This window comes from Dermochelys coriacea, chromosome 1 (assembly GCF_009764565.3).
Source record: "Dermochelys coriacea isolate rDerCor1 chromosome 1, rDerCor1.pri.v4, whole genome shotgun sequence".
Classification (NCBI taxonomy): Eukaryota; Metazoa; Chordata; order Testudines; family Dermochelyidae; genus Dermochelys; species Dermochelys coriacea.
This window is the reverse complement of record NC_050068.2, coordinates 233,417,875-233,443,610: the sequence shown is the minus strand read 5'-3', so window position 1 is coordinate 233,443,610 and position 25,736 is coordinate 233,417,875. Positions and strand designations below refer to the sequence as shown.

At 49.9% G+C, this 25,736-nt stretch overlaps 1 protein-coding gene across 1 annotated transcript in view; it reads left to right on the top strand.

The window, feature by feature from the left end:
* The window catches only part of ST8SIA1 (ST8 alpha-N-acetyl-neuraminide alpha-2,8-sialyltransferase 1), a 172,654-nt gene that overhangs the window by 452 nt on the left and 146,466 nt on the right, over positions 1–25,736 (top strand). The window contains 3 exon segments of the mRNA XM_038388127.2: positions 1–44; positions 47–130; positions 132–346. Of these exon segments, the coding sequence (XP_038244055.2) occupies positions 1–44; positions 47–130; positions 132–346 (343 nt within the window).

Sequence of the window (25,736 nt, the reverse complement as noted above, 5' to 3'; positions counted from 1 at the left end):
GGGGGAGCGGGCTCAGCAGCGCGGCGGCTCTGGGTCTGGCGCATGCGGTGCGCTGTGGCGCGCCGGCGGCCGCTGGCCGGGACCCCTGAGTGACTGCAGCCCGGCCCGCGGGAAGATCTGCCGGGGGCACGAGGAGGGGGAGGATGGCGGCCGCGGGGCCCGTGTGTAAGTGTCCCCGGACCCGGCTGCCCGTAGGGGGGGCCAGCGCCTTGTGTGTCTTTGTCCTTTGCTGGCTCTACATCTTCCCCGTGTACCGGCTGCCCGACGAGAAGGAGGTCGTGCAGGGGGTGCTGCTGCAGCGGGGCAAGGCGTGGAGGAGCAACCAGACCGCAGTCGCCGGCTTCAGGTACCAGCCTCCCCGCCCCGTGCCCGGGGGCAGCCCAAGGGCAGCCGGGGCAGGCGCAGTGGGCCCCGTGCACAGCCCCCCCCCCCAATAACCTAACTTTATTGGTCACACGCAAATATTTATCTTTGACCCCGCCCCCAAGAGTTCAGAGACAAACACTTGGGCGTCTTTAACGGGGGGGGGGGCTGGCTAGAGCCTTCTGCTGTGAAAAGTTTTTTTGGGGGGAGTGGGTTGGTATTTGGGGGCTTCTATGTGGGGAGTGGGGGAGGGCTAAAGGAAGACCCATGTTTCTTCCTTTTCTTCTACAATAAAACTAACCCCGAGGGCTCTCGCGGGAAAGCACGGGCGCTCTCACTTCTCTGGCTGTTGCGGGCTTGGCTGTGCCCCGGGATCATGCCACGCTGCCGTGGTGCCTTTTGGCCCCTAACAAAGAAAAAGCCCTTCGTGCTCCCCTGGCTTGTTGATTTTTCTGTGTGGGCCTGAGGCACGCGAGTGTGTTTCCAGGGGTTGGGAGGGAAGATCTGGAAGCAACCCCCCCCCCCACCCCACATTGGAATCGATGCTGCAAGGAGACCCTTCCTGAGCACTTTATTATGCAAAACATGTGGCGAGTCTGGTGGGTTATTTTTGTACACGTCTGTGCATCTCCAGAGCCCCGCTCATCAAAGTGGAAATTTCACCTTCTCCAGCTGCAAAGGGAAAGGCGAATGCTGCAGTTAGGACTCATTGAAGGACCAGGCTCCTGCTACTCAGGGGATTTTCCAATGAGTCTGATTTGAAACTAGGTACAATGTGGGTCTGCGATGCCTTGAAAACCACTCCCATCTATTGACTAATCATATGATCTTTGGGAATATATAGCCTGACTTCTTTTTTTTTCTCCCGCTTCCAACCCCCTCCTGGGGTGCTGAAACAATTGTATAGTGAGGGTGCTGAGAGCTGTTTAACCAAACTGTAAACTCTGTATATGATGGAAACCACTTCAAGCCAGAGAGTGCAGCAGCACCCCCAGTATCACTAGTTCCAGCACCTTTGTCCTCCATCATCTGGCTTTCTTCCTCTCCTCTTGGTAGCAAATGGAAGATGAGGGAGTAGCACTCAATTTCCCTCCAAAAGGCCCTCTATCTGTAGTGAGTGCCAGAATAAATCGAGTCTGAATGTCAAGGAACTCTTTTTCAGAACACTGAATTGTTTTCTATGACATGATCCTTGCAATGCTTAATTTGTAGTGAAAGAGATGCCAGGGATCAAGCAATAAGAAGCAGGGGCTTAAGTAATTTTTTAACTTTCATAACTGATTGTGGCAAGCCCGAGAAACTGGGGCTATGAACTGCCAACCCTAGAGTTGCCAGGGCTCAGCCCTGTCAAGCCTTGGCACAAATTAAGCACTGCATTCTTGAATGATTTTTGGATATAATTCGACTTTCTGAAATCTTATACTGGAGCCAGTCTAGGATGCAATTACTTTACGTCCTGTCTGCCACAATAACAAAAACTTTACCAATCATTCAATTCCTTAAAATCAGATTCTTATCCTCTGAGGCTTTCAGGGAATATAACCAATCTTGGGTGATATAAGGGGGTATTTGCTGATATCAGTTCACTGGCCAGGCATGACAGAAGCTACTTCTTTAATGCAGAGCTAGAAATAACAGCCAAGCAGCTGCAGAGGTTCCATACTATTGAGAGGAGAATAAATTCGAAAATGCTTCAGTCTGCGACAGACGAGGCTGATCTTTCCAGATGCAGGTTCCTCTTCATCCCCTCTATGCTACAGGCTCCCAGTTCCTTGTTTGGGTGACTATTTTTTGGGGAGTGCCTGGATAGGTGATGTGGCAAATAATTTGCTATATGACTTTTCAGTTTTATAAACCAACAGTTGGTTTGATGACTGCACTGGTGCTACAACTTTCAAATTTAACCTTAATTTTTAGCCGTTTCCTCAGACTGTTACAAACACCAGCTTTTGGTAGCTCCTCCACTTACTTCATTTACACTTTCATTTTTGCACAAACCCTACGCATACTAATTATTGCAAAGTTGTTTCTTTGAAAGGAAGAAACTTGCCAAAAAAAAGAAGTTGTTGCTTCTGGAGACAGGAAGCTAATGGGGATGTTTTGCATTGGAAATTATAAATGGAAAATATACCAAATAGTCAAGTGGCTTTAAACTTTCCCTGTGTGCATTTGCTCCTGTTAATTTTGGTGGCAGGATATCATGTTAAACCCATGACGGTTAATTTAGTTATATTGTAAAAGTATTAACTAAAATAAGGAGGCTTTTGTTTTACATGGAAACTCAAGAATCATTCAGTTTTATATTTAGAGGAAGGTGTGCTTAGAGCCCCTCATTTCAATTCTTACTGGAAACCAATTGAGGTTATGAATAAACATCTCCTTTGCTCTTGACTGGGGGTAGCAGGAAATGAGGCAGATTGAGTAATTAATTGATGCCACAGATGTCTTCTGGGACTATCTGGGAATTGAACCTAGATCTCATAAGTCCTTGTCCAATGCCTTAGCCAAAAAACTACCCTCTGTGCACCATGTTCCCAAAGCACTTGATGCATGATCTGGCTCCTTCCTCAACACAACCTCCTCCTTGTGCAAATAATCTGTACTCCATGCACACTAGTGGAACTACTCCCTTCAGGACTGGTTGCCTGTGTGAGGTTTTGCAGAATCAGTTCCCAAGTGAGAATTTACCTCTTATAAATACAAAAGTGTCACTCTTGTGGGGCTCAGTATTTTAGTTCCCTATCTGTGTTGTCCCATTGGCTTTCAATGGGACTACATGCATAAGTAAGGACAGCTCATGCCAGTAGTAATAGTTGTAGGGTCAAGCCTTTGATATGGTACACTGAGATGACTACATATTTTAGGCACATATTTTAGGCTTATTCTGCAAACCTCACCTAGGTGAGTAATCTTTACATCCACATCAGCAGTACTGTGCATCTGAATAAAGATTGCTGGTGTACTTAAAGCTGTGCAGGATAGGCCCTTCATTGGTAAGGTATAATTTTAGTTTACTGAGATTGGGTACGATCTGGCATTCCTTATTTAGATACGCCTTCTTTTGAAGTCAATGGGAGTTTAATCTTGTTAAAGAAGAGCAGAATAACTGCCTAGCATTACCATCATTCTTGCAGTTTAAAGACATTAGTAACTGAGAATAGCCAAAGTGAATGCCATGGAACAATCTCTGTTGATCTCTGACAAACCATGAGTAACTTTCAGTCAGTCAAATGGAAAACTGCTTACTCTTGTACTTCTCAGATTATATGGTGGCAAAAATATTATTTATAGGTATGAGAGAAAGTCATTACAAGTCACTAATTAATAATGACTCATCTTTTTCCTGTGGGGTTTAATATTACATCCCACTTGTTTTCTGAGTTGTTCAGTTTTTTAAGGGCTCAGTCCCGCAGTCCTTATTTAGGCAAAACTCCTGCTAAGTATGGTACTCCAAAAAGAAAAGGAGTACTTGTGGCACTTTAGAGACTAACACATTTATTTGAGCATAAGCTTTCGTGAGCTGCTGCTCACTTCATCGGATGCATTCAGTGGAAAATACAGTGGGGAGATTTATATACATAGAGAACATGAAACAATGGGTGTTACCATACACACTGTAACCTGAGTGATCACTTCCTGTTACCAGCAGGAGAGCGGGGGGGGGGGGGGGGAGAGAAAAACCTTTTGATAATCAAGATGGGCCATTTCCAGCAGTTGACAAGAATGTCTGAGGAACAGTGGGGGGTGGGGGTCTGAGGAACAGTGGGGAGGGGGTAAAGGGGGGATAAACATGGGGAAATAGTTTTACTTTATGTAATGATCCATCCACTCCCGGTCTCTATTCAAGCCTAAGTTAATTGTATCCAGTTTGCAAATTAATTCCAAGTCAGCAGTCTCTCGTTGGAGTCTGTTTTTGAAGCTTTTTTGTTGAAATATTGCCACTTTTAGGTCTGTAATCGAGTGACCAGAGAGATTGAAGTGTTCTCCAACTGGTTTTTGATGTTATAATTCTTGACGTCTGATTTGTATCCATTTATTCTTTTACGTAGAGACTGTCCAGTTTGACCAATGTACATGGCAGAGGGGCATTGCTGGCACATATCACATTGGTAGATGTGCAGGTGAACGAGCCTCTGATAGTGTGGCTAAGGTGCCACAAGTACTCCTTTTCTTTTTGCGAATACAGACTAACACGGCTGCTACTCTAAAACCTATGGTACTCCAGACTGCTTCCTTTCTTATTACTTAGGTAAACAAATAAAAGAATAGGTTTTCCTTTCTCTTTTTTGTAGGATTATTTCACTTAAAGTTATTGCAAATAATGAAAAGATCTATTCCCACATTTGATCTGTTCCTGAGGACAAAACTATTACTAATACTCAGCATCACTAAGCATCCAAATATCCAAAGTGCTATGTATAGTTATAGGCAGAGCTGGTAGCACCACCTATTGTTAAGGTTGCCAGACATTCTGCTTCATTCAGTGCACAGGATATAGCTATTTGGGGGATGAATCAGGATTGTGTAGTGAAGAAGGCTGTTGCCTATAGGAGTCCTTTCATTGTGGCAGAAGTTGGAAGGTTTATAGTGAATGAGGCAGGGGACAGCAGAAAGAGAAAGGATGGTCTCAAGATTAAGGCAGTTGAATGACACTCTGGAGAGCTGGAATTATTTCTTACCTCTTCTGTGATGCTGGACAAGTCACTTAAACCAAACTTTTCACATGTGGTTATTAATTGCATGTTCATCATTTTCTGGGTGCCTAACATGATACTCCAGGGCCTGATTTGCAGAAGTGCTGAGCACAAAGAGCTGCAGCTGAAGTCAATCAGAGCTTTTCATTGAATGTATAAAGTATAGTATAAAGTACTCTGAAAAATCAGGTCCTAGGCATGTCAGATTGGGCATCTAAAGTAGTGGAAACTTTTGACCTTGCCTCAGTCTTGGTCTACACTAGGAATTTACTTTGGTATAGCTTTGTCTGTCAGGGTGTGAAAAATACCTAACTCCCAGTATAAACAACACTAGGTTGATGGAGGAATTCTTTATGTAACGAGGCGGTGTGGTCCCCCGCCTCCCTGGAGAGGGACGAGCCCCTCTGGACACCAGAGTGGGCGGGGCCAGAGAGCTCTGAGCCCACCTCCCAGAAAGTCAGGCTCAGGACAGGAAGTAGAAAAGCATGGCCCAGAGCTCACTTGGGGTGCAGCCGCTGGAGAGGCCAGATGCCTCTGGCTTAGCTTCCAGCTGGGAGACCTCAGTGACCAGCAGCGGATCTGAAGACTGGCCCAGTCAACCAATGCCCGACGCTGACCAAAGCCTGGAAGAACTGCCAAGCCTATCCCTTGCCAGTTACCCTGAGGACCCCATGGTGCTTGACCCCCCCATGAGGACACCGTCCGGACCCAGGTACCTCTGGAGGGGGAGTTAGGAAGTGGCCCGGGGGGCAGCCGACACTAGTCTGGCTGCAGCACTGCCAGAGCCCATGTCAGTGTGTTGCAGCCAGGATCCCCCCAGACACAGCAGCGGGTCTTCAGTTGCTGCTAGGGCCCCAGGCTGGGATGCAGTGGAGTGGGAGAGCCTATCCCCCCATCACCCAACTCGTGGGTGGCAGTCTCCTCCCTCTCCCAGGCCCTTTGGAACCAAGAGCCTGTTCTTGTTGTTAACCAGTCTTAGCCCAGCCCCTGCCTGAGGGCTTGAGCCACTGACTCCTTGCGGCCCCGCCCTGATCCAGGGCTTGGGCCCGTTACTTATAAACTGCTGCTCAGCCCCTGCCTAAGGGCCTGAGCCTTTGCCTCACTGTTGCCCGCCCTGAGCTAGGGCCTGGGCTTGGTAATTGTAGAACTGTTGCTCAGCTCTGTCTGAGGGCCCAAGCCACCAGCCCACTGGCACTGACTGCCCACGATTGGGCACGACTAACTGTTTTGTGGTACCGTCCCTGGTCACCCCAGTGAGAGACTCCCGCGACTGGACTGATTCCACGCCAGCAACGGTGAGGACATAACCAGGCAGTGTGGTCCCCTGCTGCCCTGGAGTGGGACGAGCCCGGCTAAGCCCCTCTAAACTTCAGTTGACAGCTTGGGGAGGTGGATTACTTACACTGATGGGAGGGATTCTCCCATTGGCACAGGTAGTTCTACACTGTAGAATTTTAAGTGTAGACATACTCAAAGTTCCCTATTTTGCAGATGGGGAATAATACCTTCCCTTCCTCACCTAACAGGTGAGTTAAGATAAATTCAATATTTGTGACTCATTCGGATACTATAGTGATGAGCGCCACAGGAGAGCCCATGTGGAGATTAATAATTTTATCTTCAGAGCAGGGTTTGAATAGTGTGCAGTCAATAAAGGCTGTGGACACAAACTGAACGAGGATAAAACAAAATATAGAACAGCTGGTAATTCAGTTAGCACCATCCATACTGTGCAATGAATGAGGCAGGGGTCCTGGGGAAAAATAGTGTGTGATCATGTCATTAAAGACTATAACTTGCAGTAATCTTTCTACATTCCAGTTTTTTAATTAAATATAGTATTTAAAGCAATGTTCTCTTTTTAATGTGCTATATAAATGTTAACATCAAATCAGTGAAGATTCTCTTTAGCCCCATCTGCCAATATTTGTCCTTGAGGCTTGGTCTACACTACTAACTTGTATCAGTATAACTACATTGCGCAGGGGTGAGGAAAACGTACACCCCCGAGTGACTCAGTTATACTGACCTAACTCCCAGGGTAGACAATGCTATGTTGATGGGAGGGCTTCTCCCATCAACATAACTGCCCCCTCTCCAGAAGGTGGATTACCTACACTGACAGAAGAAGCACTCTTGTTGGCGTAGGTAGCGTCTTCATTGAAGCACTACAGTGGCTCAGTCTTTCTTTTTCCTCTGCAGCCATCTGTCACAGAAAGCTGATGCTGACGATGTGCCAGCGCAGCCTGACTCAACAAGCCAGATCTGCCCCTTTCACTGGGAAATGTCTGCCCCAACTGTGACAAGATCTGTGCGTTGGTCTCATTAGCCACCTGCAGATCCAGCAGCGATAACTGGCTATCACCCTCAAATGATGAGGAATCGCCCACTTTAGCTGCACAACTGCATCAGCGCAGTGTTTTAAGTGTTGACAAGCCCTTAGATGCATTCAATGCTAGTTGCATAACTATTACTACTCTGAAGGTGTGTTTCAAGGTAAATTTGAGGTTAAACTGCATATCGCTCAAGTTGATTAGTTAAGTTTAACCAATGATTAAATTATTTTACAGGGCAACTAAATGTGCTTTTTTTGTGTGACTCCAGAATGGATAAAATGTATTTGAACGTATTTACAGCTGGAAAATACTAGACTAGGACAAAAAGAAAAGGAGTACTTGTGGCACCTTAGAGATTAACTAGGACAGTATTGCTTCAGGGTCTGGTGACAATTCTGTAAATACGTCAAAAAAATTAATATTTTGCATATTCATTTTGCATTTTCAAATGGAAAGATCCTGTTCATTTACTCATCAAATGGGACTACTTGGGTGTGAATCCTGTACAATATTTTCTGTTAATATTCACATTTTAAATTAACTGGTTCTGATTGATATTCACAGAAAGTAAATACAAAAGGGGCATGAAAACATAGTCCATAATAGTATCTTGATTAGTATATCTGATACATCTACTATCATGAACAGTATCCTTCCTCAACAGAAGAGTGGGGGCTCAGTGATGTGATAGGTCATCTGCATATGGTGGTAATATTTTTATATTGTATTAGGTGTGTATGAGGTAAAGAGAAAAGACAGACGAAGGGGGTGAGAAGGGAAAATGAACCACAGAGATTTATTTCAGAGTAGCAGCTGTGTTAGTCAATCTGTTTCTTCACTTCAGCAGGTGGGTATTGTAGTTGTAGGAATGCATGATAGAGATCTTGTAGGTGTTTGTAGGTAGAGCTTAGCTGTAGACAATGGATCGTGTGGTATGATCTGGATGAAAGCTAGAGGCATGTAGGTAGGAATAGCGGTCAGTAGGTTTCCGATATAGGGTGGTGTTATGTGACCATTGCGTATTAGCACCGTAGTGTCCAGGAAGTGGATCTCTTGTGTGGACTGGTCCAGGCTGAGGTTGATGTTGGGATGGAAATTGTTGAAATCATGGTGGAATTCCTCAAGGGCTTCAGATTGACAGAGCCAGAAGAGTACCCAGAAGTCACCTACTCCAGGACAGGCCCAACAAAGAAAATAACAGAACGCCACTAGCCATCACCTTCAGCCCCCAACTAAAACCTCTCCAATGCATCATCAAGGATCTACAACCTATCCTGAAGGACGACCCATCACTCTCACAGATCTTGGGAGACAGGCCAGTCCTTGCTTACAGACAGCCCCCCAGTCTGAAGCAAATACTCACCAGCAACCACACACCACACAACAGAACCACTAGCCCAGGAACCTATCCTTGCAACAAAGCCCGTTGCCAACTCTGTCCACATATCTATTCAGAGGACACCATCATAGGGCCTAATCACATCAGCCACACTATCGGAGGCTCGTTCACCTGCGCATCTACCAATGTGATATATGCCATCATGTGACAGCAATGCCCCTCTGCCATGTACATTGGTCAAACTGGACAGTCTCTACATAAAAGAATGAATGGACACAAATCAGACGTCAAGAATTATAACATTCAAAAACCAGTTGAGAACACTTCAATCTCTCTGGTCACTCGATTACAGACCTAAGAGTGGTTATCCTTCAACAAAAAAGCTTCAAAAACAGACTCCAACGAGAGACTGCTGAATTGGAATTAATTTGCAAACTGGATACAATTAACTTAGGCTTGAATAGAGACTGGGAATGGATGAGTCATTACACAAAGTAAAACTATTTCCCCATGTTATTTCTCCTCCCCACCCTACCCCCACCCCCCACTGTTCCTCAGATATTCGTGTTAACAGCTGGAAATAGCCTACCTTGCTTGTCACCATGAAAGGTTTTCCTCCTTTCCCCCCCCTGCTGCTGATGATGGCTTATCTTAAGTGATCACTCTCCTTACAGTGTGTACGATAAACCCATTGTTTCATGTTCTTTGTGTGTGTATATCAATCTCCCCTCTGTTTTTTCCACCAAATGCATCCGATGAAGTGAGCTGTAGCTCACGAAAGCTTATGCTCTAATAAATTTGTTAGTCTCTAAGGTGCCACAAGTACTCCTTTTCTTTTCACAGAGATTTACTGGCTTATGCAAGGTCACACAGGAAGCCTGCAACAGGGCCAGGAACTGAAACCAGGCTACAGCTATAACCATCCTTCCTGTCTCCTCCCGTAGTAGTATTTCCTTTGATTCCATATGTTCCTGTACATGGCTTACATACAAAAATGAACTTTTATTCTAAAATCTACTTTTGCAGTTTTGCAATGTCACTTTTCTTTAGATTTGTGAAATATTTATTGCGTTGACAACTGTGCTGTCTTCGTTCATGCCAGAATTTGATGCTTAATGTCCTCTATATGTTTTATTGGGGGTATGTGTTTCCTTTTTTCTGCCTGGGGACTGGATGAAGCCAGGACTCAGTAATTTGCAAAGCAATAATTTTCCATTGATTTCTATAGTGTTAATTTGAATCCAGCTCTGTTCAGCAGAGATTGAAAGTTGTTATCATCTGATAGCTGTTCAGTGGTGAATGTGAAAAGAGTTAGTGTTTTCAGTCTAGTTTCTCTTTGATATATGATCACACCAAAAGGGCCAGGGATTATGAATTATCCTTTTGCTTTCAGAATTGATTCCCATACATTAAGACTCAATCATGTGGGGAAGTTGTTTGTACTGCTGTAATCTGTGCTGTACTGGTTTTTCAAGCACTAAAAATACTTAATTTTAAATCTTTCTGTGTATCTGTTTGTACCTCTTTCTGTGTGGCACATACAGATCCTAGGGTATAAAGACAAAACTTAAATTTTTACATAAGATGCATAAGCTAAAATAGTCAAATGTGGGGACATAAAGTTAAATTCACATTAAGGCCCATCTGGAAATGATGATGCTATTACTGAACTGCTGAATCACCCACATCTTCCACTGAAGTCAATAGGAGCTGCAAGTGCGCAGCACCTCTGGAAATTAGACCACTCTTACTGATGTGCCTAAATTTGGGGTTAGGTTCCTAACTTTAAGCACTCAAGTTTGAGAAATTTAGCCTAAGAACTCATATGCTGAAAAATGGAGGCAAAACCTACACAAACAGCTACACATAGTAAGATCTGAAATGTAAACAGGCCAACCTTGGCCTCTAGATCCAGTTAGATTTCTGGTCTTCAGGTTTAATACCAAAAATACTAATTTTTAAATTGTCTCATTTTTAAAAATTGACTAGATTGAAAGTTGCGTGTCTCTTTAACTGTGAATTTCCAGACTTTTAAATGCTTTGTTTTTTCTAAATGTAACCTTAACTCTGTTTCTGGCTTTAATTGTTGTTTTAAAATAATTACCTTACAGCGCTTTTGTACGAATTATTGCTATTACAATTAGATCACAGAGGAACCTGCAAACCCCTGCTGAGATCAGGGTCCCATTGTGCTAGACTCTTTTTATAAATGTGTAATAAAAAACCATCCTTACCTCAAAGAGTTTACAGTATATACACTGACAAGACAGATAAAGTTTGGGAGGGGGAAAGTAGCTCTTAAGGTACCTAACCTTAATAAAGATTGTTGTTTGGGAATAAATATGGCAGAAGTTCTGAGCTCCAAAATGACCTGTCCTATTAGCTTTGACCAGAAGTATATTTGGGATGAATAAGATGGAGGAGGGGAAATCTAAAGACTCTAACAAGGATGTTTAGAATGATTTTTCCCCAATGTCTTTTTCAGGAACAAAGATGTAAAGGGGATGTGAACTCAGATTCTTCTATTCAATATTCACTTTAAGGTGACAGGAGATAATAGGCAGCAGAATTTCCACTATAGTTTTTCAAAGTAAAAACAACACAATCAGATTATATTGATTTCTCCCTCCACAACACAGTGCACACCAGCATAGAAGACTGCCTTCTGACCATTGTTTTTATAGATTTTAAGCAGACTGCAGTGAATCCTCCAACCTTTTCTATACAGCTGCTCCGGATTACATAGAGGTTTACTTCCTTATTTGCTTCAAGAATCATTGCATCTCCTGTGTGGCTGCTTTGAATGTTTCCCATTTCCTCCTCTTCTCTAGCTTTGCCCATCCTTCAGCTTCTTTAGGCCTCTCTTGTTTGCCGTGTTGTTGTACTATGTTGGTTCCAAGATATTAGACAGACTAGGTCAGTGAGGAGAATATCTTTAATAGCAATGGTTCTCAACAAAGGCACCCTGGGGGGCCGTAAGCAAGTTTCAGGGGGGTTGCCAAGCAGGGCCAGTGTTAGATTTGCTGGGGCCCAGGGGAGAAACACCTCTTCTGCCCTATGCCTGAGGGCATGTTGCCTTCTGCTGGAAAGGAGCTAGCCTTAGCCCTTCCCATACTTGGAAGAACACTGCTTTCCTGTGTTACAGAGTCACAAGAATCCTCACCTACCTCAGTGGTTTCTGAGATCCCCTGCCCCTTGTCTGGGCTCTCCTCTGGGACATATTTCTCTCTAATCCCTAGAGCTGGGTCTGTCTGGTTCAGCTGCAACCTGCTGGTAGCTAACAACCTAGACAGTTTCTCCCTGGCACGCATTACATCCTTTCCTCCCTTGCTGACATGGTGTTGCCTCCAGTTGCAGTGCAGGAGTTGGTCTCAACCACCCTCCCACCTGGAAGTATGTGGCTTCTGCCTGCTGTGGAAGAATCAAGGAGACTCTCTTCCATTCTCTCAGCAGTTCCTGAGACCTTACCCTTTTGCTTGCAGATAAAACTCCCTCCTGCTGCAGGCAAATACTTTAAATTGAGCTACACGGAAAAAATACATTACCAAGGAGTAGGTTGACTAGGAGGTGTTCTATTACCCCCAGAGTCAAAACACTTTCCAAACCTTCCCAAACCACACGGATTTTAGCTAGCAGTATGAGGAATCTGCTTTTGCCCACCCCCACAAACTCTGCCATTTGGTCAGGCAACATACTGGCCTTTGGGACCACACTCTGCTTAACCAGAGAGATCTGGGCTCCTGTATCCCTCTGCCCCAAGTACTCCCTGCCATCAAGTTGGACAGCCTTAACATGCTCCATATCTGGTTCTGCAGAGGCTAACCTCAGAAAACCAATATGATAGGTTTCAATTGCTTGGGGGGTTTCTGTATCGAGGACAGCAGAACTAACATAAGCTATTGGTTGCCTGCTTCCTCCTAGCACAGGGCATTTATTCCTCAGGTGATCAGTGGAATTACACTGATAGCACCTTTTGGGATCTTCTGCTTTTACAGGAGATCTGAGATCAGGGTTAGACGAATGTTTTGGGAAAGAGAATGTTTAGGCTCCCAACCTCCTTCTCTCTTTCCAGGGGCAAAATGGGATCCTCCTTCCCACCAGTTTTAAGCCCCTCTTTCTGTGGTCTGTCCTCACCAATGCCTGATTCTGTTTGAAGCTGTTTGAATCAGCTAAAAAAGCCATCTCATCCACAGACTTTATATCTTTGTTCCATAGACGCTGCTTTACATCAGCTTTACATATGCTTAGGAAATGCTCCTGAGTAACAAGATCCAACATTCCCTCAAACTTGCCACCTCCTTACCCCTCGCCCATGTTCCCAACAAATCTTTCATTTTGTTTACATATTCCCCATTACTCATACCAATATCCCTCTTAAGATTCCTAAATTTAACTCTGTATGTTTCAGGGGTAATCTGAAAACTTTGCAAACAGTATCTTTAAATGTACAGTAAGCTAAAGGATCTTCAATAGGCATTCCATTGAATACATTTCAAACTTTATCAGTTACCGGTAATTTCGCAATCAAGGTAGGAACTCTCTTCTCATCATGGATTTCATGTATTACACACAGCCTTTTGAAGATAGTGAGATATTCAGCAATATCATCGTCCTCACTGTATACAGGACATAAGTGTTCCCACTTGTGGATTTTTGGAGTGATGGGAGTCGTTGGGGTTGGTAGGTTCTGGTTCTGCTTCTCTAGCAGTGCAGTTGCTGTTTTCACTCTCTCTCTGTCTCTCTTTGTTCCCGCTCTCTTACTCTTTCTCTTTCTTCTCTCCTTCTCACTCTTTTTTCTTCCATGGCCCTTCTGTGTGCAGCCTCCTCTCTGGCTGACTCTTTTTCTTTTTCTTTTATCTCCAGTTCTGTCAGTTGCAATAATCTCTGGTGCTCCCTCTCCTTTTCTTCAGCATGCAGCCTAAAAAGCTCCAACTTTGCAATTGCTTCACTGCTTTCACTCATTTTCCTGCTTTTCTGTTCTTTCTTCTCTTTCCGAAAATAAGCAAACAGAAAATAACAAGACTGTGACCTCCTCCTGACTGTTCTTAACCCCTGCACTTAAGACTCATTTAAAATCACAAATATCAGTGCTTAAAGAGTGAACTTCAATTGGAGTAACAAGCTACACATACATGCTGCTCGCTGTGCCACTGTGACATTCCCCTCTGGTGTTATCGGGACCAGTGATCTGCTAGGTCACTCCAATCCTTGACTCTGGGAGCCAGACTTACCCTGCTCTGCTGTGAGAACCCCCCACTCCTGGCTGTTCATGCACAGCCTCTGGCATGTAAGCTGCTCCTTGGATTGTGCAACTGAATGACACTAGCCAATATCTCCGGTCCCAAACACAACCCTAGGAACCTCTGTCTTGCAGTGTCCTGTTATGCCCACTGGACGCTGTAAGTTTATATGAGTTTGTCAATTGAACAAATACATTGATATGTACCAGGCTTGTTATCCCAAAGGGAGCCTCTGTCACACTTCAAACCACATGCACTGCTTCAGGTAGAATAAACAAACAGATTTATTAACTATAAAGATAGATTTTAAGTGATTATAAGTCAAGCATAAGAAGTCAGATTTGGTCAAATGAAATAAAAGCAAAACGCATTCTAAGCTGATCTTAACCCTTTCAGTGCCCTTACAAATTTAGATGCTTCTCACCACAGGCTGTCTGGTTGCTCTTCAGCCAGACTCTCCCCTTTGATCAGCCCTTCAGATGTTTGGTGTGGTGTCTGTAGATGTAGGTGGAAGAGAGAGGAAAAGCTGGCAAACATCCCTCCCTTTTATCATGTTCTTTCTTCTCTCTTGGCTTTGCACCCCTCGTAAGGGTCAGGTGAGCATTACCATATCGCAGTCTCAAACTGACCAAAGGAAGGGGGGTGACTCACTGGAGAGTCCAACAGATCCTTTTGTTACTATCTAGGCCAGTCTCCTTTGTTCCTGTGAGGCTGGGCTGGGTTTGTCCCATACATGGCTTGATGAGCCCCTCTTGGCTCTTGGGGAGTTTTTGCCTGCACTGACTTTAAGCCATGAGGATACATTTTCAGCCTCATAGCTATATACATGAAATTATAACCTATAACAATACTACAACATTACTGTAAAAACAATGCTCAGTGCATCATAAGGCTTCCGAAGATACCCAACATGACAAACTTTGCATTGGATACCACACTATCATTTTATAAGGATGAACATGGGGGCATAGGGTGTTCCCACGAGGTACTGTATGTCACCTTTTATATGCAGAAAACCCATTATTGTGGCACAGGTGGGCCGTGGAGTTTTTATAGAATGGTGGGGGGCCTCAGAAAGTAAAAGATTGAGATCCCCTGTTTTATAGGACTTCTGTTGGTGAGACACAGACTTTTGAGCTTACATAGAGTTCTTCTTGCCAGACTTGAAGAAGAGCTCTGTGTATCTCAACAGCTTGCCTCTCACCAACAGAAGTTGGTCCAATAAAAGATATCGCCTTCACCCACCTTGTCTATTTAGGCCTCTCTTAGCTTTCTGGCTGATGTGGTGGTTTCTTTATATTCACTGGGCACATATTCTCGAATTCAAAACACATATTCCTAGCTTGAATTGTCAAATAGAGTAGTGCTGTAGACAAGTTGTGGTAAGAATGTTTACCTCTTCATCTCCCTCTCTCACAGAGTCACCAGTCACCTTCAAAGCCCTGCAGCTACTGCTGACTGCTCAGTGCATCTGTCACTGCCATTCCTTAAATGTCAGATTGCCCTTTATCAGACTGTCAAGAAAAAACTCAAATTTTTGCTCTAGATAGCAGTTAGATAAAGTCTGTACTTACAGGACTTTTATGTTCCACGATGCACAGTGAGCTCTAATTTATTTCTCACTTGTACATATTTAAAGGAATGCTAGGAAAGCAGATCAGGTGTTTCCCTCATTTTCCTGAAAGAAGTCTTTCTTGCCTATTTTTGCCATACCTAGCATACCCATCATTGTAGTAATTGAGGAACTGCTCTCTAGTCCTCTGCAAGATTAATAAAAACAAACCACAAAATCCTTTTATCAGTAGAGATATTTTAGGAAAAAGCAGAGTGGTGCCTTGGCTAAATTTCAACTCTAGTAATTGCATTTAGTCTGATTAAATGATTTCTGAAGTTTCAGTTAGAAATTATATTCTGCTGAACTCCCAGTCCTAAATTGTTACATAATGTCACCGTGTGCTCTGTGGATTACACCCCTGAACTAGGTGATGGAGTGATCTTTGTATATCCTTAATCTCACTCACAGAAGTACCTCAAGATTTGAGACCGGAAAGCATTTAAGCAGGTGTTTAAAGTTAAGTGTGTACTTTAAGTATTTTCCTGAAATGGGTGATTTCCTGAAACAGCGACTAAAGATTAAAGTTTATTTCCTATTCAGTGTTTTTAACATGGGAACATCTGCTGGTCAGGCTAGGTGATGCTAGAAGTCCATCCAAGAAAGAGGAGATCATTTCTGAATGAATGTTTGCTTGCTAAGTATTCCTATATTATGATCTGCTGCTACTTCCTAAGTTGCCTTTCAGGCCAGGAACTGGCTGGGGGAGGTTAGTCAGACGAGGAGGCAGAGAAGTACTGGCAAGCAGCTATGGCAAGGATAAGTAGGGGGCCACTGGCCTTGAGAGCTGGGTGAGATTATGAAATTCAACTTTTGGGAGAAATAGAGGTGGCTTCTTTCAACATCTATGAGTGGGGGTATTCCATTTTGTGTGGAGGGAGAGAAAGTCGACCCCGGGGCTTGGTTTGGCCCACTGTAAACACCATCCATAAAATTTGAAGAGGGGGCCAGGTTCTCTCTCTGAGTTTTAGGCCCCCTCTCCCCACCCCAAATCCACCAGGAGTGAAGATACAGTGGCAGTTAAAGCCCACAAGCCCTGCTCCTTGGTGTGAGGGCTGGAGCTGGTTGATAAAGACTCAAAAGTATGTGGGGCCGGGCCTATGAAGGGCAGGAGAGGGTGGCTCACGTAAGCTGGGAGATGTCAGCACCTTCCCCAGATAGTGGAGCTCCAGCCAGATTGTAAAGCTGCTCACTTCTAGCAGTGCAACAATCCAGCCACCTGCCTTCTCCTGTTGTCTGTTCCACTTCTGGTGCAACTGCCCCACTACAGCTCATAGGTACATGACGAGTATCCCATGAAACTGTAATTTGTCATGTGTAAATCATCACAACATATATGTTATGTACATAATATGTCCTCATAAGAAGTCTTTATTATCATAAAAAGGTGTGATGGCTACATTATACCCAGCAAATTGTAGGATATTTAATGAAGATATTACAGTATAAGACTGTGGATGTGTGTGTGCTGTGACAGACCCAGACCAGTGGGGTTAAGGAGTCTGGTAGAAGGCAAATATACTGGCCACTGAATGAACAGGTTTCTGTTCCCTGAGTGACCAGAGCAGGGGCTGCACTAGAGCAATCAGAACCTGCTAGAACCAATTAAGACAGGCAAGCTAATTGACACCTGGAGCCAATTAAGACATACTAGAATCAGTTATGGCAGGCAGACTAATCAGGACACCTGGTTTAAAAAAGACCTCCCATCAGTTAAGGGCGTGTGTGTGTGTGCGCGCATGTGCTGTGCGCAAAGGAGCCGGGAGTGAGAAGATGTGCTGTTGGAATACTGAGGAGTACAATCATGATCAGGCTTCAGGAGGAAGATCCTGAGGTGAGGATAAAGAAGGTGTTGGGTGGAGGCCATGGGAAGTAGCCCAGGGAGTTGTAGCTGTCACGCAGCTCTTACAAGAGACAATATAGTATAATGGGGCAAGGCCAGATAGCTATAGAAAAGTAGTCTTATTGGGATCCGGGAAGTGGGCGGCAAAGCCCGTCCACTGCTAAAGGATCCCCCCCAGCCTAAAAGGGGGATCCACAGGACCTAGATACCCAAAAAATTCTGGGGGACAACTAATAAAATAACAGGGACAGGAGTGCGGTCAAAGGGTCAAACGAAGGGAACCGGACAGGGACACTGAGCAGAGAACCCCGGACAGCACCCACTGCTCTTCAAAGGCGTCAAGGGAGTCAGAGGACGCCGCCCAGAGGAACTCTGCCCGGATACGTGAACGGACCGAGGATCGGAAATAGGCCCCACAGTCACAGGAGACTCTATCGGCCAACCTCCTCACTCTGGTTTTGTAGATGGCCATTTTAGCTAGGGCCAGGAGGAGGTTGACCAGGAGATCCCGTGACTTGTGGGCCACGGATAGGGAGTGCATAAATGAGAAGGTGAGGGGAGAAGTGCAACCAAAAACGTAATAAAATATTGGTGAGGAGCCGGAATAGGGGCTGCAGCCTGGCACACTCCAGGTAGACATGTGCCAGGGTATCCCTCACGCCGCAAAAGGGGCAGGTGTCTGGGATTGTGGTGAACCGTGCCAAGTACACGCCCGTGTTCACGGCTCCGTGAAGGAGCCGCCAACTGACATCCCCGGCGGGCCTTGGGACTAAGGTGGAATATAGGCTGACCCACCGGGGCTCCTCACCCTCCAAAGGTGGCAGGAGGTCCCGCCATTTTGTATCGGGGCGGGACACGAGGGTGCGGGCGTGAAGGGTGTGAAGCACAAGCTTGTAGAGATGTTTTCTTGGCGCGGTTTGAAAGCAGACCGGCTGCATCTCGTGCAGCCGGCTTCTAGTGAAGGGGTGAAGGGATCGGTTGGGTGTACGGGGCAGGGGTCCAATTAAAAGGTCCGGCGGGCCTGGGGTAGTGGGTGGGCGGGGCATGCCTTCGTGCAGGATCCGGTCGATAAAACCCGAGCAACGGGCGGCAAAATGGCCTTCACCTCCTGAAGTATGCGCCGGGGAGTACAAGGTCTGGAAAGCCCCATGCGCTGAGCGAAGGTTAGGGGATCCAGCCAGTCTCCCCAGTCATAGTCCAGGAGGTCTCCGACTCTTGTGACCTCTGCCAGGACCAAACTCTGGCACACCGAGCGGGACTCCGCCACCTGCAAACGGAGCTGGGGGTTGTGTAGCAGGGGCTCCGCGAGGAGATCTGCCCCCTCGGTGGCCGCCACGGACCTGGTCGTTGTAAAGAGTTTCCAGGTCCGGAGGAGGTCCTGGTAGAAGACCGGCAGCCCGGAGAGGTCTCGCGGAAGACCTCTCGGATGGAGATAAAGGAGCTGCCGGTCGTATCGGAGCCCTCGGAAGCGGCGCAGGAAGGCGTGCGCCAGTATGCTCCACGCCGGACTACCTGCACCATAAAGGAGCCTCTGCAGGGTCTGGAGGCGGAAGACATGGACCTGAGTAAGCAGACATTTTAGGCCCTGCCTCCCTCCTTCAGAGGTAGATGGAGAACCCCTGCAGGGACCCAGTGCAGTCCTGACCAAAGGAACTCCAGAATCGATGTCTGGAGGTTGGTCAGGAAAGCCGGGGCCGGGACCAGGGTGTTGAGCCGGTACCAGAGCATGGATAGGACTAGTTGATTAAGCACTAACGCTCTCCCTCGAAGGGAGAAGCACCGGAGTAGTCCTGTCCTTTTCCGGAGCCGCTCTATCACCCGCCCTCTAAATTCTGCCAGTTCTCCGTCGGAGAGGGATGCGTGGCAGAAAGGTAAACGCCCAGATAGAGCAGCGGACCCGTGCTCCACCGGATGGCCTGAATCACGGGTGGGAGGGAGCTCGCCTGCCACCAGTCCCCTACCACCAAGCCAGAGCTCTTGACCCAGTTGACCCGCGCAGAGGAGGCTGCTGAATAGATGGCCTGGCAAGCCTCCACCCGCACCAAGTTGCCCGGGTCCTGGACCACGAGGAACACGTCATCAGCGTACGCCGACAGGACCAGGCGCAGCTCCGGCTCCTGCGCACCAACCCTATCAACCTCCTTCGGAGGAGACAGAGGAAGGGCTCAATCGCCAGAGCGTACAGCTGGCCTGAGAGTGGGCACCCCTGCCGTACTCCTCGCCCGAAGCTGACCGGTTCGGTCAGGGTCCAGTTGAGCCTGACCAGACACTCTGTGGAAGCGTACAGCACCCGGAGAAAATTCACAAATCTGGGTCCGAATCCAAACGCCTGCAGAGTGCTCAGGAGATACCCATGATCCACCCTGTCGAACGCCTTCTCCTGATCTAAGGACAGGAGGGCGAACGACAGACCATCCCTACACCCAAGTTCCAATAGGTCCCGGACCAGATATAGGTTGTCGAAGATACTGCGGCCCGGGACGGTGTAGGTCTGGTCTGGGTGGACCACGTCCGCCAGCACGGACCCTAGCCTCAGGGAGATGGCTTTTGCCACGATTTTGTAGTCCGTGCTGAGGAGCGAGACGGGACGCCAATTTCGTAAATCGCGGAGGTCCCCCTTCTTCGGCAATAAGGCGAGCACGGCTCGCCTGCACGAAAGAGGGAGGACTCCGCTCTGCAAAGACTCGGCCAAGACGGTGACTAGGTCTGGGCCCAGGACGTCCCAGAACACGCGGTAGAACTCCACGGTCAGCCCGTCCATGCCGGGAGATTTATTGGTGGGCATGCGACGGAGGGCTTCCGAGAACTCGGCCAGAGTGAGAGGCAGCTCTAGCTGGTCTCGGTCGCCCACGCTGACCGTCGAGAGCTCCTCCCAAAGCACTCTGCAAGCGTTAGGAAGGTCGGATCCGGGGAGAAAAGGCTTGCGTAGAAGGCTCTCGCACATCTCTACCGGATCCGTGAGGGGGGTGCCATCTTCTGCCAGTAGGCAGATGATATGTTTCTTAGCCCCCCCTCTTTTTCTCCAGGGCGTAGAAGAAGCAGGAGCCGCAATCCATCTCCCAAAGGAGACGGATGCGGGATCGAACAAAGGCACCCCGGGCCCGATGGTCCTCGAGGTCCGGAGGCTCCTCCCGCTTCTCCCGGCACGCTCCGCAGAGGGGTGGATCCTCGGGGCTGGCGGCCAGACGCCTCTCCAGCTCTAAGACCTCTTGTTCCAACTGCTCTATCGCCGCATCCCTCCGTCGGCTGGCGCCCCGGGTGTAGTCACGGCAGAAGAGCCGGGCGTGCACCTTCCCTAAGTCCCACCACCGCCGCGCCGAGGGAAAGGCACGCCGCTGCCCTCGCCAGGCCAGCCAGAACTCCCGGAAGGACGCCACGAAGCCCGCATCCTCCAGCAAGCTGTTGTTAAAATGCCAATAGGCTGGCCCCGGCCTCTCCGCGCAGAGGGAGGCGTCACGGTGGCTATATGATGGTCAGAAAATGGGGCCGGCCGGATGCTGGAGGAGTGGGCTCGTGAAAGATGAAAGCGTGATAAATAAATGCGGTCCAACCGGGAGTGGCGTGACCGATGGGCCTCCACCCGGACAAAGATGAACGTGGAAGTGTCATCCGGATGGTGGTCGCGCCAGACGTCCACCAGGAGTGGTGTTCGACTATCTCCTGGAGGACGGCGACGGCGGCCGGGCTCTGCTCGGTCCCCGAGCGGTCCCGCTCCTCAAGGGTGATGTTAAAGTCCCCTCCCAGGACCAGGCACTCCTGAGGATCCAAGGTGCCGAGGAAGGCGGATGCCTGCTGATAACATTGCAGCCGCTCCGGGCTTGCTGCTGGGGCATAGATGTTGACGAGGTTGACTACGAGCCCCTCCATGCGGACCCGGAGGTGTAGCAGGCGACCCGGCACAACCTCGGCGACCCCCAGCACCTCGGGCCGTAGGTCGGGGGAGAACAGGGTCGCCACTCCAGCCGTACGAACTGTGAGGTGGCTAAAGTAGACCCTGTCCCCCCAATCCAGCCGCCAGCAGTCTTCGGCGGTTGGATCCGTATGGGTCTCCTGCAGGAAAACCACAGAGTACCTCCCTCTCGAAGGAAGGAGAGCACCTGGGACCTGCGGAGACCCATCCTACAGCCACGGGTGTTCAATATTGCGATGGTAAAGGGTGCCATGAGGAGGGCTGGGGGGGATCCTCGCCGGCAGGGATGCTCGTGGCTCCCGGCGGGCCGCGCAGCAGTCCGTGACCCACCCCATAGGTGAGTAAGGAGTCACGGAACTGGCGGACCCGCTGGTAGGCTGCGGCGCCCTGCTTCCCGGTCCTTTTACCCTCCCCCATGAGGGCCCTGGCGGCCCAGAGGATTTGATTAAAGTCCCCCCATCGCTGGAGGGCAAGCTGGACTTTGTTGCGGGAGCCACAGATGTCTTCTAGGAACTCCTGCAACACCTCTCGCAGCGCATGGGGGGCTGGGGTGATGGTCTGGTTACTCCCCGACGGGGCCCTTGTTACAGCCCCGGGGCCCACCGAGACGGTCAGACATGGTGCGGACCCCCGACGGGGATCTTGATGGGTTGACCTGAATGCTGGGGCGATAGGGGGCGGCGGAGGGAGGATAGCAGCCCCTGGTGGGTCGTGACGGGTAAACACAAAGGCCACTCCCTGGGAGTCATCTGTTGGAAAGGGGAAGGAGACAGTCCCAGGGGTGGCAATAATATCTCGGGAGGTGGGCGGGATAAGGGCAGGGGCGGGGTAGAGGTGAGAGTCTGGGTCGGGAGAGGGCTCTCACTGATGCCGGGCGCAAGCTCTCTGGTGGATTTGACAGCCACGGCATCAGGAGGTGGACTTTTTTCTGTAGGGTCCTCTCCCGGGAAGGAGGTCGAATGCTCCTCACCAGCGAGGGATGCCCCTGGTGGCTCAGGTTTCAGCCGCGTGGCACTGGCCGTCGCCTCAACTGGCTCGGCGGCTCTCAACGGGGTGCCCTCTGCAGCCGGGTTGATGGAGGAGTCCAGGGGCTCCTTGGAGGTGGGAGCAGAAGCAACGGTTAGGGGGAGGGAACATGGGGAAAGGGGGGCTGGAGTGAAGTCGCCCAGATCGAGGCCCGCTGGCATAGGATCGTCCTCCCCCTGGGTGACCGGGGTCAGACCCAGGGCCTTGATCTCCTCATATATAGACGGGAAATTGTTTTCCGCTACCCCGGGATTCTCCCCACCGGCACCTGACGCGACGGGTACTTCGGGGCACACTGGGGTTTCAGATGGTGCCTCTGGGGTCTTGGAGGGGAGGGACTCCCGTGGAGGGGAGATACTGCCTCCCAGTGCTGCCACATCTTCCTCAGCCGGCTCTAGTGGATGGAACACACCCTTGGGTAGAATGGAAGGCTCGGCATCGGTGCCCCCCTTCCTGGTCTTCCGGGGGCCTCCGCATCAGATGGGAGGAGCGGAGCTCGAGCCTTCCGCTTGCCCCGCTTCCCCTGGACTAGGGCCCAGCCCTCCATGGCATCATCCAGGGGCTGGCTAGCAGGGGTTGTGTCAGGGGGCAGAGGCGATGGCTCAGGGACTCGAGGGGGTAACGGGGCAGCACAAGGGAGGGAAGATTCCCCTTGGGGTGGGCCCTCTCCCATGCTTGGCGGTGTCCCTGCCGCACCCTCCTCCACAGGCCCCGCCAGATTGCAAACAGCGGGGGCGGGGTTCTCCCGCTCATCTCGGCATAGTGGGGGAGGTGCCCCTTGGGCCTGAGCGGGAGCAATGGTGGACTGGGAAGGAGGAGGGGCGGTTTCGGGCGCCGGGCAGCCAGGGGCGTCGGCGATGACGGGGCCGGTGCCCTGCCGGGGCTCGGGGGTCCTGGATGCCCCTCCTTCCCGAGCCAGGGGGCAGTCTCTCCGGACGTGCCCCATCGCCCAGCAGAGGTAGCACCGGGCCTCCCCCGTGGAATAATGCGTCCGGTTACGGGCCCCCTGGTAGGGGACTAGGAAGGACCCCTCCAGCGCCTCTCTGTCGCGCGCCGCCGGGGACAGTTGAAGCTGCACTTGCCGGCGGAAGGAGAGGACGTGATGGAGGGCAGGGTCTTTGCAGCCCAACGGGAGAGGGCTGATGACAGAGATGGGCTTCCCCAGGGTAGAGAGGGCGGGTAACAGGCGGCATTGGGAAGAAAGGGAGGGACAGAGGTCAGGACCAGGCGGACGCCCAGGTCCTCTAGCGGTTCTAAGGGGACAAAAACGCCCCCCACCGCCAGGCCCTTCTCCACCGCCTCCTGGGCGGCGGCCTCCGATGATAAGAAGAAGACGACCTTGCCATACATTTTGGAGGCCGCCACAATGGCCGTGGGCCCCACCACCCTCGCCAATGCCCGCACATAGGTCTCCACGTGGGGTGAGGCGGGCACCAGGAGGCAACGGACGCCATGCTTCCTGGTCATGGTGGGAAAGGGGCCCCGGCCGCTATAGATGGTAGCGGAGGCGGTGGGCTGGAGAAATGACTTAGCGGCAGGCGGGGGGGCTGCCGCCACCTGGGCGTATGCTCTGGGGGCCGGGGGAGGGACACCTGCAGAGCTGGTGGAGGGAACAGCGGGGAGGGGCGCTCCAACTGGAGATGGGGTGGGGCATTGGGGGCAGCCCCTGCCATGGAGGGCCTGGTCTTTTTAGCGGGGCCCTTCCCCTTCTTCTTCCCCGGCCCTTCCCGCCGGCTGGTGGGACTCCCCCCGAATCTGAGGGGGTGAGAGACGTGGCAGCAGTGGAGGTCACCCCGGTGCCCGTTGCTGCTGGTGCTCCAGCGGGGGCGATGGCAGATGGTTCGGCAGCGGAGGTAGAAGCTTGGGGAGGTGACGGAGGGGTAGGTGGGGGAGGGGGAGCTCGGGCTGCTGGAGGGGTCTCACCCCTCTCATCCCCCGCCATCATGAGCAAGGAGGAAAGGGGGGACACTAAAAGGAGGAGGGGAGAGGGGAAGCAGGTCGACCACTCCTCCCCGCTAGGCTGCAGGCAGGGGAGGAGGGCGCCAAAAGGGGTGGGCTGAACAGGGGGCAATCAGGGGTTGGGGTCAGTCACCGACACAAGGTGGAATTCCGGCTCCTCTTGGTGCACTAGGGGAGGGGGGGATACAACAACATTGGGGGTGCAGTGAAGAGGGTTGTAACTGAAATGGGGAATTGCTCAAGCGCATGGGAAGGGGGCATGGGCACACGGAATGAGGGGCTAAGCGTTCTGGAGTTAGGGCAGGGAAACCAAGGGGCTAGCTTCAGAGGCCGGGGTGGGGCAAACAAACAAAGGCTGCAAAAGGAAATGGGTGGGGCAGGCAAACAAATTGAAGCTAGTACAGGGGGCTGGGACAAAAGGGGGGGCAAAGCTACAAGTGGCAAATGGGTCAGGTAGTAAAGGGCAAGCTGGGGGGTAGACAGTCCGGGGGGGGGCACGTGCACCCACGTGCGCTTGCACAAGTCTTTTTAAGCTGGCAGCTGCTTGTGGCCCAAAAGGTATAAATAGGGCGTGGCAAGCCAAGCAAGCAGCTGAGTCTAGAGGCAGGAGCTGAGGCAGATGGTATACAGCCAGTGGGGGTGGTGGAGGGGGCAGTGGTGGTGGTAGTAGTGGTGGGGGTTGGGGGGACACACAGATGGATTGGGGGGCAGCTCCACGCCACACCCCCTGTGTCCCTGGCAACACAGTCAAGACCCCCACCACAAGAGCACAGTTTGAAAATTACTCAGTCTTAGGCCCCCTCCACGGTGGTCTGCAGAATCTCTAGGTGCTCCCCCACTGGTAGATGATCCTCTTCTTCTCCTCCTCTGGCTTCAGCAGCTCCAGGCAGTGGCCTCTGCAGCAGCAGCAGCTCCAGGAACTCCAGGTGGTGATCCAGGCAGGCAGAAAGGACCTTCTCAGGTGGTGGTGATGGTGGTGGTGTCCACAACAGCAGTGGCTGGGGTTCCCACTCCTGCTCTCTGGGGAGTGGACTAGCAGCCCCCCCCCGGGGCTGCAGTTGCAGCAGTAGCAGCACCCAAGAGTGGGGGGTCCAGCAGCCAAGTAACAGAGAACGGGGGGTGTCTGGCCCAGCCAGGGGAGCAGCTGGAGCAGCAGGGAGAGCTTAGGGCCTAGTAGCAGCAGGAGTAGCAGCTTCCCACCTCCCTCCAAGCTAGAAGGCTATGGGAGAGCAGTGGGAGGGAGAGAGAGATTCGCTCCAGGTTAAACAAATCCCTGGTACCAGGTTAAGTGAAATGGAAGCTGCTTCAGGTCAATTAAGACACCTGGGGCCAATTAAGAACTTTCCAGAAGGCAGGGAGAAGGCTAGGTTGATTGGGACACCTGAAGCCAATCAGGGGCTGGCTGAAACTAGTT